The 17,241-nt window shown below is 45.1% G+C and overlaps 1 protein-coding gene across 5 annotated transcripts in view; it reads left to right on the forward strand.

The window, feature by feature from the left end:
• FRMD4A (FERM domain containing 4A) overlaps nucleotides 1-17,241 on the forward strand; it is a 353,094-nt gene that overhangs the window by 285,626 nt on the left and 50,227 nt on the right. For all 5 annotated transcript variants that reach the window (XM_029239055.1, XM_029239054.1, XM_029239052.1 and 2 more), the window contains 2 exons: nucleotides 11,229-11,362; nucleotides 16,306-16,428. In XM_029239055.1, the coding sequence (XP_029094888.1) occupies nucleotides 11,229-11,362; nucleotides 16,306-16,428 (257 nt within the window). The remainder of the gene's footprint in view (nucleotides 1-11,228; nucleotides 11,363-16,305; nucleotides 16,429-17,241) is intronic.

Consider the following 17,241-nt stretch of genomic DNA (forward strand, 5'->3'; position numbering starts at 1 on the left):
GTTGTTGAGTTGTATAAGTTCTTTATACTTTTTGGATATTGGTCCTTTATCAGATATATGATTTGCGAATATTTTCTCCCATTCAGTAGGTTGCCTTTTCTTTTTGTTGATGGTTTCCTTTGTTGTGCAGAAGCTTTTCAGTTTGATGTAGTCCCATTTGCTTATTTTTACTTTTGGTGCCTCTACTTGTGGTGTCAGATTGTAAAAAATCATCACCAAGACTGATGTCAATGATACACGATTGTTAAAATTAAATTTTGAAGGATACTAGTAAGAATCCTGCATGTGCTGCATTTTAAGAGCCTTCTACATTCCCAGAGTGTGTACCATCTCGGTCCTTGCCAAGATCGCTCATAAACCTGCCACTAACATTTTCCCTCAAATTGTACTGTATGGCTTTTTTGTCATGATGGTATCAGACCTTCAAAGGTTAATCTTGTCAGATCAGGCCCCTCCTGCAAAGGCCATCCTTCCTCATTATCTTTCCTTTATCCTTCCACCCTTGTCTGTACCCAAATTGTGCCGTAACTGAGCCGTGTAACCACACTGTGATATTGCTACCGTATAAACATTTTTTTCTAGCTCCCGAACTTTGCTAGGGGCTATGCGTAGCGTTTTAAAAGTTACAGCTTCTCTTCTCAAAGAGTTTGTGTACTATTTATTGAAGTAAAACAGAGGTAAAATATTTCCAACTCTTAGTAACTTTGAAGGTGATTTTCGTATTTAACAAGGGTACATCATTATCATTACGAAGTAGTGGACTTCAGTCATTTTAAAGCTATCTGAGGTCTCAGATGCTAAAGAAATGAAGAAATGCTATTGATATCATTAAAGAAGTCAGAAGTCCACAGTTATTATTGACCTGAGCCAGGGGCTAACATCTCAAAAAGAAAAGGTCTGCAGAGTTGAAATGATTTACTAGGGCTCGGGGCCAAGACCCTCTGAGTTCTTTGGTGGTAGTACCCAGGGCTGTCCCGTGGGAGACCTGTAGTCCTACTAGAGACCCTTAGAGATGCTGAGCCTTCTGAGCTGTGTCAGATTAAAAGGGATCAAGCCCTCACCTCCCAAAATTGCACTGCATGAGATTCAGACCCTAGGAAGGTTATGGAACCCACGTCCCAAATCCATTCGTGAAGGGGCTCCGGCGGGCAGGCTTTGAAAGGAGGTGAGGACCCTTGTCCCAGAGCATCCCCTGGAGGAAGGGAGGTTGAGGCAGCTCAGGGCGCAGCCCCCGTTCCAGGCCAGCAGAGCCCCACCCCCGCCCCCATCTTGGTCTCCTCACAAGCTCTGCACCTCTGGGTAACCAGCCAGCCTGTTGCCTGACCACTGCGGGGTGGGAGAGGCGGGGTGGTGACAAGCAGGGGACGTTGTAGTCACTGTGCCCTAGGAGAGCCTCCAGATTTTCCAGGGTTCAGATAGAGTTTGAGAGGACAACTGTGAATTCAAAACATTTGGTGATGGTGATGTTTTCAGAATTCAGAAAAAGCATCCAAAATCCTTTTTGTGGGAACCTTAAAGGGTTTATTCCTCTCTTCCTTACCCCCATTTCTTGAAATCTCAGAAACAGATGGGGAAGGGAAAAAACTGGAATGACAAAAGAAAAAACCAAACAACTGCTTGCTGAACACGCATGGCCTTTCCATAGCTCCTCTGAAAGCGAGAAAAAGTGTCGGATTGTCCCAGCATTGCTTCTGGAATTTGCCATCCCAGAACAGTTCTGGTTGCAGTAGGAGGGCAGGGGCTCAGGGAGATGTGTTTTTGCTCTCAGCCGATTTAAAGAAAAACGGCACAGACTTGCTTAGAAGACACCCCGTGTTATGCAGGCCCATGTGGGTTGTGCGTTAACTGCCCCCAAACGAAAAAATGTTACTGCACATCCTTAGAGGAATAGAACAGTGAGACTGACGCTGGCTTTTTGAGTGGAAATACAGGGCCAGAAGCCACCCGCTGTCTCCAGAAACAAAATGGCATGTCGTGCCTATAAATAGGAATTGGGCTGTGGGATTAATGATACTGCAGTTGAGTCATCTTCATTGTCAAGAGCAGGACTGCAAAGAATGTGGTGATGGATATTTGGTTAAAAAAAAAAACAAAAACAACGAAATATAACAAAACCCTGCAGTCTGCTGGGATCCCCCAGCTCTGTCTGACCCTTTCCGCTCTGGAGAAAAACATGTTATACTGAGTGTAGGGCCTGCTCTGCTTGGGACCCATCCATGTCCATGACTCAACTCTTCACACGTTCGCCCCCTCTGAATGCCAGCACTTCCTGCCATTGTTGGGCAGTTTATTAATAACTAACATAATAATGAGGGTGCCAGCTGTCTGCCGTCTCCCCTTCCAGAGAACTGATCTGATAGGGGTCTGCCAGCTTTATGGTCAGGGCTTTATTCAGCTTAAAATACACGGCCTGAAGTTGGTATCAATCCCATGATGTTTGGGGGCTTTTTTCTTCTTCTTTTCATCTTCATCCTTTTTTTTCTTTTTTTTTAAATATAGATTTTATTCCTACAGTTCAAATTTATTTCCTTTATGTTTTGCAATTACTTGATGTCAATTTTTTTTTAACTGGGGTATAGTTGTTTTACAATGTTGTATTAGTTTCTACTGTACAGCGAAGTGGAGTTCCCTGTGCTATACAGCAGCTTCTCATTAGTTACCTGTTTTATACATATTAGCGTATACATGTCAATCCCAATCTCCCAATTCATCCCACCACCCCCACCACCACTTTCCCCCCTTGGTGTCCATACGTTTGTTCTCTACATCTGTGTCTCCACTTCTGCCCTGCAAACCGGTTCATCTATACCATTTTTCTAGATTCCACATATATGAGTTAATATACGATATTTGTTTTTCTCTTTCTGACTTACTTCACTCTGTATGACGGTCTCTGGATCCATCCACGTCTCTACAAATGACCCAATTCCGTTCCTTTTTATGGCTGAGTAATATTCCATTGTATATGTGTACCACTTCTTCTTTATCCATTCGTCTGTCGATGGAACTTGGTCAGTTTTTTGCGGCCCAGCATGTGTGATCTTAGTTCCCCAAGCAGGGATCGAACCCACGCCCCCTGCATTAGAGGCATGGAGTCTTAACCACTGGACCGCCAGGGAAGTGCCATTTTCATCCTTTCTTTTTGGTTCTCATTCTACCTCTTCCCTCTGTTTCTCTCCAGCCTTTTAAAGGTTCCTTTATCCACTGCCTGTCTCTTCTTAAGTCTAATGATGCCCAGGATTCCAGGGACCTTTAGTGTTGGTCCCAGGCTCAGTGCCCTGCAGATGGGCTTAGCCAGCAGCGCTGCCAGAGGGCTCGCCTTCTGCCAGGGTGTGTTTATACGGGACTGTGTAACCGTCCCGTGAGGGCTGCGAAATCTCTTTCTGTGGAATGGATGTTTCTGGCCATGGCTTGAGCAGGACAGGCCTGAGTCAAAATTGTGAGAAGACAGCACGGTTGTCCCTTTCTGCTCTCTCACTGGGGGTAAAAAAAAAAAAACCTAATAAACCATTTATACTGATATAGTTACACCCTCCCGTGTAAAGGAATATTTGCCTGCTAAAGAAAACCAGGGCAGAATGATAATCTGTAACCTAAGTGAACGACTTTGATGGAATTTTAAGAACTGAAAAAGAAATATCACCATCCCCTCCCATAGCTTTTGCTCTCTTCCCATTTATTGAGACCAGCCTTCTCAATATTACAGTCGAATCACAGAATCTTGGAGCCAGAAGGATAAGCCCCCTTATTTCACAATACAAGGAATGGAAACCATATAAATGAACTCATAACAGTAGTTTCAACTAGGTAGTTTACCAGATGCTGCTAATTTTTTAAGTCATTGGTTCACTTCTCTCCCTCCCTCCCTCTCCCCCAACCCCGAACACTTCTCTTTTTAATTATCTTTGTACCCTTCACCCTTTGGTGAAAGTGCCACTGAGCACTTTTTTTTTTTTTTCCTGAGTCCCAGAGGTTCTTCGCTGCCACCCAATGGTGTTTATTTTCAAATTGCTCCCATTTCACTGCTCTTATACATGCACTGTTTTATTTTTAAAATACTTGACCCTAATGAAAAGTTCTCCAGGCATGCACTCTTCATGTGAAAAAATCACATTTCATTCCCTGAGACGCTCTCCAGAGATCACACACAGTTATCCTGAAATCTGCCAGGTGGCTTTATTTCCCATGTTCTCTTAGGACATCTTTTCTGTAAGGAATTCATAATTGAGGATTTGTAAGGCAAATAAATATCTCTTCATCATAAAGGATTCAGACCTTTTCCTTGTATTTATTCCTGGGGTGTCTGCCAAAACTTTTCCTTACAGCTTTTGTAGATCTGCTGGGAATATGCCTACTTTCTTTTTTTTTTTTTTTTTTTTTCATAAAAGTCTAAACAGATTGTCATTTCCTTCCCTTACTTTTAGGACAACAGATTTCTTTCTTCTTTGGGGTACTGTTTGTTTCAAATTTCCCCTGCTTTCAGAGAGGAAAGAACCCCTTCTGTCTCCTGAGATCAGCGGGGCTGGTCATCAGAATTCCATCTGTGTAAAAACAGATGAGCCCCGGTTCCCGACAATATTCTGTTTAAGAGGATGCGTTCTCATATCCGGTGCAGCGTAGCCCAGAGTCTTTTGAAAGATTGGAGCACATTCTCCGTCTCAGCCCGATGAGGACATCCTTCCCCATGTCTGCCGGCTGGGAGGGGAGCTGCTGTTTGTGTGGGCCGGCCCTCCCCACGCATCCTGCCCCAGGGCACCAGCTGCCCACCCGGGGACACCTGGAGTTCCCTAGCTGGAGCACGAGAAAGTCCGAGAGGCGGTTTCTCCAGAGGTGGCAGGAATATCTCCGTCCAGCAACAACCCTAGCATCCGGGAGTTCACTCGGGAGATTTCCAAATACCCCCTGAAAGTGCCTTTCTGATCTTCAGTGCATCATTCAAACACTCCCGGCTGTGTTTGGATTGGAATTGTCTTCTTTGGGGTCAGACCTTTTTCTCCTCCTCTCAGCCAGCTGAGGAGTGACCTATTTCTATAAAGGATGTGGATTGAAAAATGATCATCAGATAGCCAAAAGCAAAAGACATGTTCAATCAGGGCTCACTCAGAGAGATGTTGACTGAGCAGTAAGCAGGATGAAAAGCTTTCCAGAGAGCTCATCTGATGCTGACCCTCCCGGCACTGGACCACAGGGCGACTCAGCCTCAGACCTCATCAGCCCCGCAGGTTCATTGCCTAATTGGCCTGGGATGCGGCAGCTGCCGCCTCTGCCTGTCAAGTGCGCGGCTCACGTCCTCCTTCCTCCCACTGGACAGCTTTTCACGGCCGGACGCGAGGCTCTCTGAGGGCTGGACCCACGTCCAATTCCCTGTCTCCCCCGCCCCACCTTGCACACACAAGGTGCTTCAGAGATTTCTGTGGCTTCCTTGGCACATTTGAAGGACCCGTGGGCCCCTCCTTTCTGCCTACGTGTTCCTCCGCGCGGTCCTGCAGAAAGGGTCTAGGCTGGAGAGGCAGGTAGGCTGGCACACGAACTGTGTTTATTACAGCCAGACCCAGTTCCTGCCCTCATGGTGCTTCCATTCTAGGGATGCAGCAGACCAAACCGCCAAGTTGGAATCCCAGCTGTGCCTCCTAACATCCCAATGACCTCTTCTATGAAAATGGGGATAATGTTTCTGTGAGGATGAAATGAAGTAGAACGTGTGGGAAGCTCTTATCGAGAGTTCTGTAAAAATCCCCTCCCTTCCCTTCTTCTCCCGAGTTCCCTGCATGTGCACCTTCCACCAGCCTTCCAGCTTCTTGCCTATTCACTGTTCTTCCTCTTTTACATTATGAGGCTCCCCAGAATTGGGGTGCCAGCTCCTAACAAAGGCCAGGGGACACTCCTGAGTACAAATAACTACAAATACTCATGTAGTGCCTATTACGTTCTGTTCTAAGCATCTTGCAAGCCAATGCAAATCAATTTCATTTGATTCTCCCAACTTTTGAAGAAGTCCTGCTTTTTAAATTTGTTTATTTATTTGTTTATTTTTGGCTGCGTTGGGTCTTCGTTGCTGCACGCGGGCTTTCTCTAGTTGCGGCGAGCCGGAGGCTACTCTTCGTTGCGGTGGGCGGGCTTCTCATTGCGGTGGCTTCTTTTGTCGCGGAGCACGGGCTCTAGGCGCGCGGGCTTCAGTAGTTGCAGCACGTGGGCTCAGTAGTTGTGGCACATGGGCTTAGTTGCTCCGCAGCATGTGGGATCTTCCCGGACCAGGGCTCGAACCCGTGCCCCCTGCATTGGCAGGTGGATTCTTAACCACTGAACCACCAGGGAAACCCGGAAGTCCTGTTTTCATTCCCATATGAGAAGGGAGGTAACAGATTTAGAGCGGTCATGTGACATTGCCGAGTCCTCACAACTAGTATGGCACAGAGCTGGGACACAAGTCCTGACTTGTTAGCTCTAAACTACTAGATGGTAGACTTCTGTCTCCGGAAGCTGCCAGACCAGTTGACATTTCCCGAGGTGTATTCACATCACTCTTTCCTACAAACTTGGTGCTACTTGAAAGTTTGACCACCACCAACAACAAAGTGTTTATTCGCTACTCAGATCTTTCAAAAGCATTCAGATCACTCCTGTTTTTCCTTGGGTTCGTGCACCAGTTAATTATGCTTGGACAGTCCTTTCTGACTAGCGCTTGGCTACTGCTCTGTCACTCTCTACGTTTTGAAATCTCACTCTTCTGGCTCCGGTAGAGAGCATCCATCCGTCTTCGTACTTCATTAATCCCGAACAAAGCTCAGATTAAACTCTTACTTAGTATTCAGGTTTACAGATAATTTGCTTTGGCCTGTTGATAAGATGCAGAGGTCAGTCCTTTAGGTGCTGGTTGATAATTAGACATTTCCTTTTGATTTGAAGCAAACTATAGCAATAGCTGGGAGAAGGACCAGAGTTGGAGGGCTGCTTGTCTGTTCTGGAGGCGGAGATGGGAAAGAAAAGAAGAGAAAGATGGCGCCGTATGTAAGGGTCCTTTTGTAAAAATTGCAAAAACGACTGCTAAGAGGTGAGGGGAACTGCCTCAGTAAGCTGTTTATTTCAGTACCAGATTCTTCGAGTTTGGAGGAATCTTGGGGGTTAGTTAATTGGTCATTTTCTAGTTGGGGACATCATGGCTCTGAGAGGTTAACAACCCGAGATCTGACGCCAATTAACAACTGACGTGTTGGAAATCCAGGTGTCTTTTATCCTTCACTGCTCCTCTAAAAGATAGCGGATTTCCATCTTGTTAATTTCTAAGGGGCTAAACGTATAACCTTGGAGTGGGGTTGCCTGTGAAAAGGCACGTGTGTGTTCACGTAACCGGAAATGGACAAATCATCATAACTGGGGGCTTCTATACCATTCGTCAAGTGTAGGTGCTGACTGGAAATTATTTCTGTGTCTAGAATCATTTTAGATGTGCTCACAAACCTTTAGTTTGCAAGACTCTCGTTGCCCTGCGCCCCTGAGGCTCTTCTGACGGCGTTTCTCCCTGGATTCATTCTGTTCTGCCACTTGAGAGGATGAAGAGTGACTCTCTGCCTCTCTGGCTGGCCTTCCTTTTAGATGTCACGCGTGCCATTCAGGGGACGTCTAGAGGGTGAGAACATCAGCATCTCGGAGCACCTGGGGCTCCTCCTTCTGATGCTCTTGGTTTCCGTCAGTGCTTTGTGCTGTTGGTGTTGCCATCTTGTCCCTGGGCACTCAGCTGCTGCCCCCCAGGGTTGCCACGTTGGCCTGGTTGCAGGTAACACCCCGACGGCTTCAGATACGACAAGCTCCAAGAGAGAGCAGCTCTAAGAACTCAGCACGCTTGCCCAGACGGTGCATGTCCTTTACAGAAGCAGAGGCACCGGGAACCTCTTCTTCAAATGCATTGTGACCAGAACCCCACGGCAGAGCTGCCCTAGCTTGAGGGTGGAGTGGGGGGCCCAGAACCTGCCGAACCCCTCGACTCCGTCCCAGCCTCATCCACAGGTGCACCAAAGGCATAAATGCAAACCCAGGGGCTCAAGAAACGAAATTTGAAAACAGTGCCTAGACCTCTGTTGCTCCTTCTAAAGATGAGCTTTGGAGCCCGAGCGGTAGCTGCGTTGCACAGAGCTTCTCTTCTTTGGCAAATGGCCCCTTGAGTAATGGCGAGGAAGTCATTTCAATCATTTCTCTCTTTCTAATTCTAGCCGGTATGTCCCCGTGTGGGTGTGTGCACTCACTCCAGTTAAGTCTACCCTACGGGGGGTTTACCTGTCCCAGGCACAAGCTAAATGCCGAATGTGCGTGATCTCATTAGTCTTTACAGCACATGCCGCGGAGCAGCTGGGCCCGTGAGCCATGGCCGCTGAGCCTGCGTGTCTGGATGTGGCTCCACAACGGGAGAGGCCACAACAGTGAGAGGCCCGCGTACCGCAAAAAAAAAAAAAAAAAAAAAAGAATAAAGGTGTGAAGCAGAGCCAGCCAGCATTAGTGGTGCCAGATACAGAGAAGGCCTCTTGAGCCATCACTCTGTCTTATATAGGTTTGGTATTTAGGCTAATTATTATAAGTAATCATAATTTAGGTAGTGCTAATGAGCTCAAGACCAAAGCTTAACTAATCCATAACTAGAGATCAGGTCATCCAAAAATTCTGGGCTTTACCACCCAGAGTTTAATGTTGTGATTTTTGCCATTCTTGAATAGAGTTCATTCTTAGATTTGACTTCATAAATCACCATCTCCTATTGAGAGGTTAGGCAGGGGTGAGAAGGAAAACAATGAATTTTTCATTTGTGCTAGAAATCCTTTCATCTTCTTGGACCCAAGTTTCCCCAGGTCTGTTTTTCAAATCTAAAGTCTGACTTCCTTCCAGTATTATTTTACCTTCTTATTAATTCTTTAGATGATGGAATAATAGAGCGTAGCTCGTTAAATTTTCCTGCGTCTTCACCTGTGACTGTGACTCAGGGAACAAGATTAAGATTCAAAATGATTTAGCTGTGTTACCTTAGATGAATGTGGACTGGAGATAGTTCAGGACTAATTGACATGGGGGTAGAAAACCTGAAGCATTTCAAAAAGGGGAGCCTGCAATAATGTCCAACCACGTGTCACATGAGTATGACACCATGTGGATTTAGTATGAGAACCATGAGGTAATGGAGGCTTCGTGAGGGTCAAGCTTTCGTTTGAGTTTGCTGTTGAATTTGGAAACATGTGATTGAAGCAGGACGAAATCCAGGAAAGAGCTACAAAAATGATTAAAAGTTTGGAAGGTCGATTCTATAAAGAAACAACCTACAGGTACTAGATTTCTTTACGGAGATGAGATACAACTTAATTATAGCATCCAACCATACGATTGACAACATTTATTCGTTTGTTTATTCAAGCTAATATTTATTAGCCACTGTGGAGGCATAAACATGGTACATTCCCGCAGTGATGGAGAGTCTCTATTTCAAACTAGAATGAGTCAAAATGTAGCTAAACACTGAGAATTCTTGAAGTTTAGGGTTATAAGAACTTAGGTGCCTGGTAATTGAGGGAATATGGGGATTCCTGCTCAGAGCCTAAATAAGAGTCAAATCTTATATTTATGGGGATGATTTGAGCATCACAGGGTTGTTGTTGTTGTTGTTTTAAATATTATTTACTTAGTTATTTGGCTGCACCAGGTCTTAGTTGCGGCATGCGGGAACTTTGTTGCCACCTGGGGGATCTTCGTTGCAGCATGCGGGCTCTTTAGTTGTGGCATGCGGGATCTAGTTCCCTGACCAGGGATCGAACCCCGACCCCCTACGTTGGGAACGCGGAGTCTTAACCACTGGACCACCAGGGAAGTCCCCATCACAGAGTTTTTGATACCAAAGCATAGAAGTCCTTTCTAGTCTTGTGATTCTGAGACGCCTTCTTTAACCACTGGAAGAAACAGAACAGTCGACTCTGGGAATTCTGACTGGATCATTGTCAAATCTGTCATTCATTCACTGAATTGTCCCGAAATATTTCCTAAGGAAATACCATTCCTACCCCTCCCTCCAACAAATCCTGCTAGAATTTTTACTGGTATTGCAATGATTCTCTGATTTAGTTCCTGAAGAATTGACATCATTACAACGTCTGGCTTCCAATCCATGACCAGACTACATCTCTGTCTTGTTTGAGGTCTTTCGTTTTTCTCAGCAGAGTATTATACTTTTCATTGTAGAGATTTTGTCCATCTTCCATTAGATGAATACCTAAGTATTCGATGTCATTTGATGCTGTTGCAGATGGCGTGATGTGAGCCCTTTGAAGGCACACCCAGTAATGCCCATCCATTTCTAAGACTCCCGCTCTCCATGGACACGAGAAGCAAGCAATAATCAGCTTTTCCTTTCTCAGGGGGTCAAGGCGCCTTGTCTAGCCATCCAGGTAGAAAAGGCATCATAGCTTCACTGCAGGAAACCTATTTCAGAATGTAAACACTGCAGCCCAGAAATGATTCTCTGGTCTACCCTAAATCTCTCCAGTTGGCATTTCAGCATATTTTCCTTCTGTTCGGTTTACAGTTTGCCTTCCACAAAGGTCTCCTATCTAGCAGTCTGCTATCTGAATCATCAAGCAGATAGCCCTGTGCTGCATATAAAAATATGTATAACTTTTATTAGGAGGGAATTTGCTCATGATACAGTCTCGAGTTCAAAAACTACAATACAAATTTAATGTTATTTTTAAAATATATGTGCTTAGGTAAAAGGGCTGAAAGAAAATGCAAGACAGTGGTTATCTCTGGGTGACTAGCTTATGGATTCTTTTCATACATGTCCAAAATTTTTATAAACATGCGTTATCTTTGTACTAAGCAAAAATAAGCGTTTTTAAATAGAAAAAATTAAAACTTTGTATTAAAATGGCTGGCTTAAACTTGACTTTCCCCTTCATGGTATAAAAAGTCTATTAAAATTTGCTAGTGAAATTAACATGGGTGTGTGACATATCTTAAGCTAATCAAAGAAGAGGCGTGTAAATTTCCCCGCCTGTCCTTCTGACCAGCTGTAAATTACCCAAGTGCTGAGAATCCGCTCCTCACGCTTGGAGCTCTGAGCACCTGTTTTATTTCACACTCTCTTGATTCCTGGGGTAAATCCCACAGTCACAGCGTGGGCTCCGGTTCAGTTCCTTTGTGGTCCAGATGTGCGTCCCCTTGTCAGCTGGCCTAGTAACCCCACTGTTAATTGACAGGTTCTCAGGAATCAGATAGCTCGCAGTCGGCCAAGAAAGACATGCTGGCAGCCTTGAAATCCAGGCAGGAAGCTCTGGAGGAAACGCTTCGCCAGCGGCTGGAAGAGCTGAAGAGACTCTGCCTCCGAGAAGCCGTAAGCATCACTGGTTCGTCCTGTGGGACTCTGTGTTGTCTGTACCCTCGTCTGTCTTCACGTATTTATAAAAGGCAAGGGTAGGCGTCATAAAGGGCATAAGAGGGAAGCCAGCCCTCTTCTGTTGACGACCCCCAGCCCCCGGGATAAGCCCCGTCAGAAACAGGAGTCTTGGACCATAATGAAAACACTCTGACAGCAGTGAAAGTGGGTCCTGGCAGAATCCCAAAAGGGACCCCACTAGGGGCCAAATGACAAGTAGTAATAACAGTCATAATAACAATGGTAAACAGCAACATTTGCATGGTGCCCCATAGTTTATAAAGCATTTCCTCATATGATAGTTCCCACGCTGGATGGAATGGTTTGCCAGCTTCCTAAGATCTTGTGCCCGAGTTTATCCTTGTGGCGGCTTTTGTTTCTCTTGAGTGTATTTCAGATTTATCTCTGGAAATCATAGTGAGGAGTACCTTTGGGGATCAAAAAGGAAATCAGGATTTCACTTGATATAAAATCCCCTTCAAAACTCATGATCTGGTGAATCTTTCACTTTTTTTTTTTTGGTAGATGATGCATTTTTTCCTTTAGCTGTTGTTTGTTTGTTTTGTTTTTACAGTAGGTCCTTCTTTTCTGTTTAAATATAGCAGTGTGTATATTTCAATCCAAACTCCCAATCTATCCCCCCCACCTTTCCCCCCGGTAACCATAAGTCCATTCTCTAAGTCTGTGTGTCTGTTTCTGTTTTGTAAATAAGTTCATTTGTATTATTTTTTTTAGATTCCTCATATAAGCAATATATGATATTTGTCTTTCTCTGCCTGACTTATTTCACTCAGTATGACAATCTCCAGGTCCATCCATGTTGCTGCAAATGGCATTATTTCGTTCCTTTTTATGGCTGAGTAACAGTCCATTGTATATATGTACCACATCTTCTTTATCCATTCATCTGTTGGTGGGCATTCAGGTTGCTTCCATGTCCTGGCTATTGTAAACAGTGCTGCAGTGAACATTGGGGTGCATGTATACTTTTGAACCAAGTTTTTTTCCAGATATATGCCCAAGAGTGGGATTGCTAGATTGTATGGTAATTCTACTTTTATTTTTTTAAGGAACCTTAGTACTGTTCTCCATAGTAGCTGTACCAATTTACATTCCCACCAACAGTAGGAATTACATGCTTCACACCCTCTCCAGCATTTATTGTTTGTAGATTTTTTGATGATGGCCATCCTGACTGGTGTGAGGTGATATCTCATTGTAGTTTTTTTTAATATAAATTTATTTATTTATTTTTGGCTGTGTTGGGTCTTCATTGCTGCTTGAGGGCTCTCTCTAGTTGTGGTGAGCGGGGGCTACTCTTCGTTGCGGTGCTCGTGCTTCTCATTGCGGTGGTTTCTTTTGTTGCGGAGCACAGGCTCTAGGCGCGTGGGCTTCAGTAGTTGTGGCGTGTGGGCCCAGTAGTTGTGGCTCATGGGCCCTAGAGCTCACAGGCTTCAGTAGTTGTGGCTCACGGGCCCTAGAGCTCACAGGCTTAAGTAGCTGTGGTGCACGGGCTTAGTTGCTCCGCGGCACGTGGGATTGTCCCAGACCAGGGATCGAACCCGTGTCCCCTGTATTGGCAGGCAGATTCTTAAACACTGCACCACCAGGGAAGTCCCTCTCGTAGTTCTGCTTTGCATTTCTCTCTGCGATGTTGAGTGTCTTTTCATGTGCTTTTTGGCCATCTGTATGTCTTCTTTGGAGAAATGTCTGTTTAGGTGTTCTGCCCATTTTTTGATTGGATCGTTTGTTTTTTGGGTATTGGGCCACATGAGCTATTTGTAAATGAAATCCTAGCCTAGTCATCTAAAAAAATCTTTTAATTTTAGGCAAAGCAATGCTTCCTCAAGTGTATATATACACAAGGCTCACGTCTCATTGGGATTTAGAGACTGTGGCAGGTCACTGTCTCTATTTATTTGAGCCTCTGTTTCCACCACCTTCTGCTTATTCCACAACTCCTTGTTATCATGTTTGAAGACTTGATTTTTTAATGCATCTCGCGTTATTGTGCGTATGTGTATATGCACACACGTGTGCATGTGCTTGCACACACACACACCATGGGGTGGGAGCCCTCAGGAGAGAGAGTGTTCTGTATATAACATTACAAGGAGCTCTGTTGGTCAACAGTTCAGAAAGGGAAGCGGAAAGAGGTTCCCAAACTAAGTTGAAGAGCCCTACTCCCCTCCCCCCAGTCCTAATGCCTTGCCCCAGGAAGAATGAAACAAGGGGCCACAGAATGAGACCATATTACAGTTCAATTTGGCTTAATTATGCTCTGGATTGATTCAAACCGGAGCCGCTCAAAGCAGACCCACATTAGCGCAAATCCTTTGCAAATCTTGGGGAAGCAGTTGTCCCGGCTGGGGGATGTGCTCTGAGGTACTGTTAATATCAGCAGTCTTTTTGTAAAGAATTTGCTGGAAGGATTGAGAAAACATGGGTGTGGGTGCCTGCATTTAACAATTTGTCAAGCCTTGTTGTGTTTTTAATAAAGGCAGCATCCCTAAACCCAGCAGGGAATCAGCATCAGAAAACTGGCGGAACATGTCCGGGCAAGGTTGACACGTCTAGTGAAGGTTTCTGTGCCTCTCGTAAAAATAAGAGCAAAATAAGGAAACCAAAGCTCCTGCTTCTTACTATGTGGACACAGAAAACAGAACTTGAGCAGCAGAAGGAACTTCACTCCTCTGAGGTTAGGGGACAGGAGAACTTCTGTCCTGACTCTGTCCTGCTCTTTCTGTGTCACACACCCCCCCTCAGCTAAGGGTATCCTGCAGTACTTTTTGTCCCCTGGGGTGTGGGGCAGCCAGAAGGAGGTGCTGTGGGAGCGTCTGGCAAAATATAACCAACATAAGAAGAGAAAGGGAACCAGGCCGAGCCCTCCCCAAGAGTGTGTTAAATTCCTCCTTCCCCAGGCGGCTCTCGTTACACATGTCAGATTAAATATGGAGAATCAAGGCCTGGACTCAAATACCTCCAAGCAGATGGTGGAAAATCAGTAGCTTCATTTTTGAAAAAGATATTTTGTTTTAAAACCACAGACTCTTTTTTTTTCTTCTTCTTTAAAGTTTTATTTCATTATTCTAGGGAGGCCTGGTACTCTTGCTGGGACAATACAGATTCTCAATTTGCAGTAATTACTAATACAGCTGTTCAAAATTTCTTTTACTTTGTAGAAGCTTAAATTCACAAACTTAGAGACGGCATTTAAATTTTTCATAGATTTAAAAAAAATTTTATTTTATATTAGACTATAGTTGATTTGCAATGTTGTGTTAGAAAACCACAAGCTCTTTAGAGTTATAAATCAATGGCCATTTTAACAACTTTCCCCTCCTTTTTATAAGTTTCAAAGTAAAAAAGAAAGTCCTAATAGTATAAAATCCTCAATATGTTATTTATAGGCAGACTTTTAGGGAAGCAAATAAAATGTTGCAGAATAAACACACAACTACTTGGGAGACATTTGAACCACGTTTAGAAAAAGAGGAAAAAAAACAGGGACGAAAACTGCAGAGCATTTCATACTCAAAGAGTTGGCCACTGTGCTCTGAAATGCTTGCAATGAGGAATAAAAAGTCCAAGAGGTCTTTTCCCAGTGGCCTGAACCCAGGAGGAAAGAGGCCTAGGATCGCAGTGAGTGGGTGTGCTTGTACATGCCGGGTGTAGCCCCCCCCCGACACACACATGCCCCAGTGTGTACAGACACACACACCAATGTGTACACACAGCAGTGGCACAGAGAAGCCATGTCACTCCTCCTGTTAGAAGGTCAGACTGCCCGTGGAATCTGATGATCAGAGCTTTGCTGCCCTTACGAGGCTGCCCGGCACAGAAGCTTCTTTCTGCATTGGTGATGGATGTTCCCGAGAAGAGCCTGCCTGGGGTCTTTGTGCAACATCGGTGTTGATTTGGGACTAGAGACCAGGGCTGGGCTCTGCCTGGAAGGGCCACCGGTCCCTTGGAAGCAGGCAGTGGGTCTCCCAGGGTTTTCTGGTCCCTGGAAGTGACTCCTTGCATTGGACGCCTGGGCTCTACCACATGGATTAGCTGCTGACTCAGATTTTATCTCTGTTGAGCCCAGACATAAGCTGCTCATATAAAGCCTAATTCTAACGCTGAATCATCCCACAGACCTTTCAGCAACTGCCCGGGACCATCGTCACCACGGTGGTCTGTCAACTAAATTCACTGTCGTTATACTCACAACAGTTAGATTTCCAGAGCCCCAAATGCACATACAGCAGATTTTTTTTAAGTGGCCTTGTCAGTAATATGGATTATATTTTGTTTCCACTGAAACTCGTATTTGTACACATTTAATGTCCTTTCAACTCAGCCTGTTCCCTGAGCATCTGGCCAGAGTAGAATAATTATTGCTCATTCTCAGTTTCTAGATTATATTATAATGCCCTTTTCTGGAATTTGCCATATAGATACCACGCTTCCTAAGAAAACTCATTTGAAAGACCCATTTAAAACTCAGATATTTGGTGCAGTGAAATAAGCACAGAGTTTGGAGCCGGAAAGACCAGAGATCTCATGTTGCCTCTGCTCTTACTGGCTGTGTGGCCTCAACAGGTTCGTGGTAGACATGCCAGACACGTGTGAAATTAACAAGTGAATGAAATTTGGGATTTTATGATGAAAATCAGTAGCGATTTTATTTACCCGACAGGAATTTACTTTGGGGAAAATCTTTTCCACGTGCCTCTGTTCTGGAAAGGAAGGACTATATTCTCCTACGTTTTTGGAGAAATGAAATTGTATTGCGTAAGATTATGGTTTCGAATCTGTGCGTTGAATCTGTGCTTTGAAGTGTGTGTGTATGTTCTAGAAGCCAGTCGTGTACCCACTCTGACTCCTTGTCCCCTCATGCTGTCACACTTCTGCAGGAGCTGACGGGAAAACTGCCCGTGGAGTATCCCCTGGATCCAGGAGAGGAACCACCCATTGTTCGAAGAAGAATCGGGACAGCCTTCAAACTGGACGAGCAGAAAATCCTGCCCAAAGGAGAGGTACGTGCTTCTCTCTGTGGTGGGGTTCTCTTACACCTGCCTCACTTTCCCGTTTGTGAGGGCGCCTCGGGATTCTATAAGGATGTTTCGGGGTTCTGTGAGGATGTTTCGGGATGCTATGAGGATGTTTCGGGGTTCTATGAGGATGTTTCGGGGTTCTATGAGGATGTTTCGGGATCCTATGAGGATGTTTCGGGATCCTATGAGGATGTTTCGGGGTTCTGTGAGGATGTTTCGGGGTTCTATGAGGATGTTTCGGGGTTCTGTGAGTATGTTTCAGGGTTCTACGAGGATGTTTCAGGATTCTCTGAGGATGTTTCGGGGTTCTGTGAGGATGTTTCGGGGTTCTATGAGGATGTTTCCATTCTACCGGATGCCATTTCCTCTCTCCTCCTGAGTTGCTCTCCTTTTACCTTAAGTTTGCTGCTTGGTCAGTATGTGGCTCCCATTGGTTGGATTGGCCACCTTGCGTTAATTTGTGAGCATTTTGATTTCTGTGGCGGCTGTGTGTCTACGTCAACAGGCCTGTCGCAAGCAGCAAAGTTAATGGGAGAAGAGTCCATAACACTCACGTGTTCTTCTCCCAGCTCTTTGTCACTGAGAGCCAAGCGTACTGTCTCATCTATGACAGAAAACGACCAAAGAAGAAAGAACACTGAGGGCACGCCAGCAGGTGCAGAGATGCCGCTGGCTGAGGAGAGACAGTCGGGCCTGGCCTCGGTGGTCCTAACCCCACCCGGCTGCTAAAATCACTGCCCAAGCCTGAGCAAGATGCTGCGCCTCCCCAAAGCACCCCTCACTTTACCCTCTTTG

Source organism: Monodon monoceros, unplaced genomic scaffold (genome assembly GCF_005190385.1).
Source record: "Monodon monoceros isolate NGI ecotype Baffin Bay Population unplaced genomic scaffold, NGI_Narwhal_1 Super_Scaffold_21, whole genome shotgun sequence".
NCBI classification, from domain to species: domain Eukaryota; kingdom Metazoa; phylum Chordata; class Mammalia; order Artiodactyla; family Monodontidae; genus Monodon; species Monodon monoceros.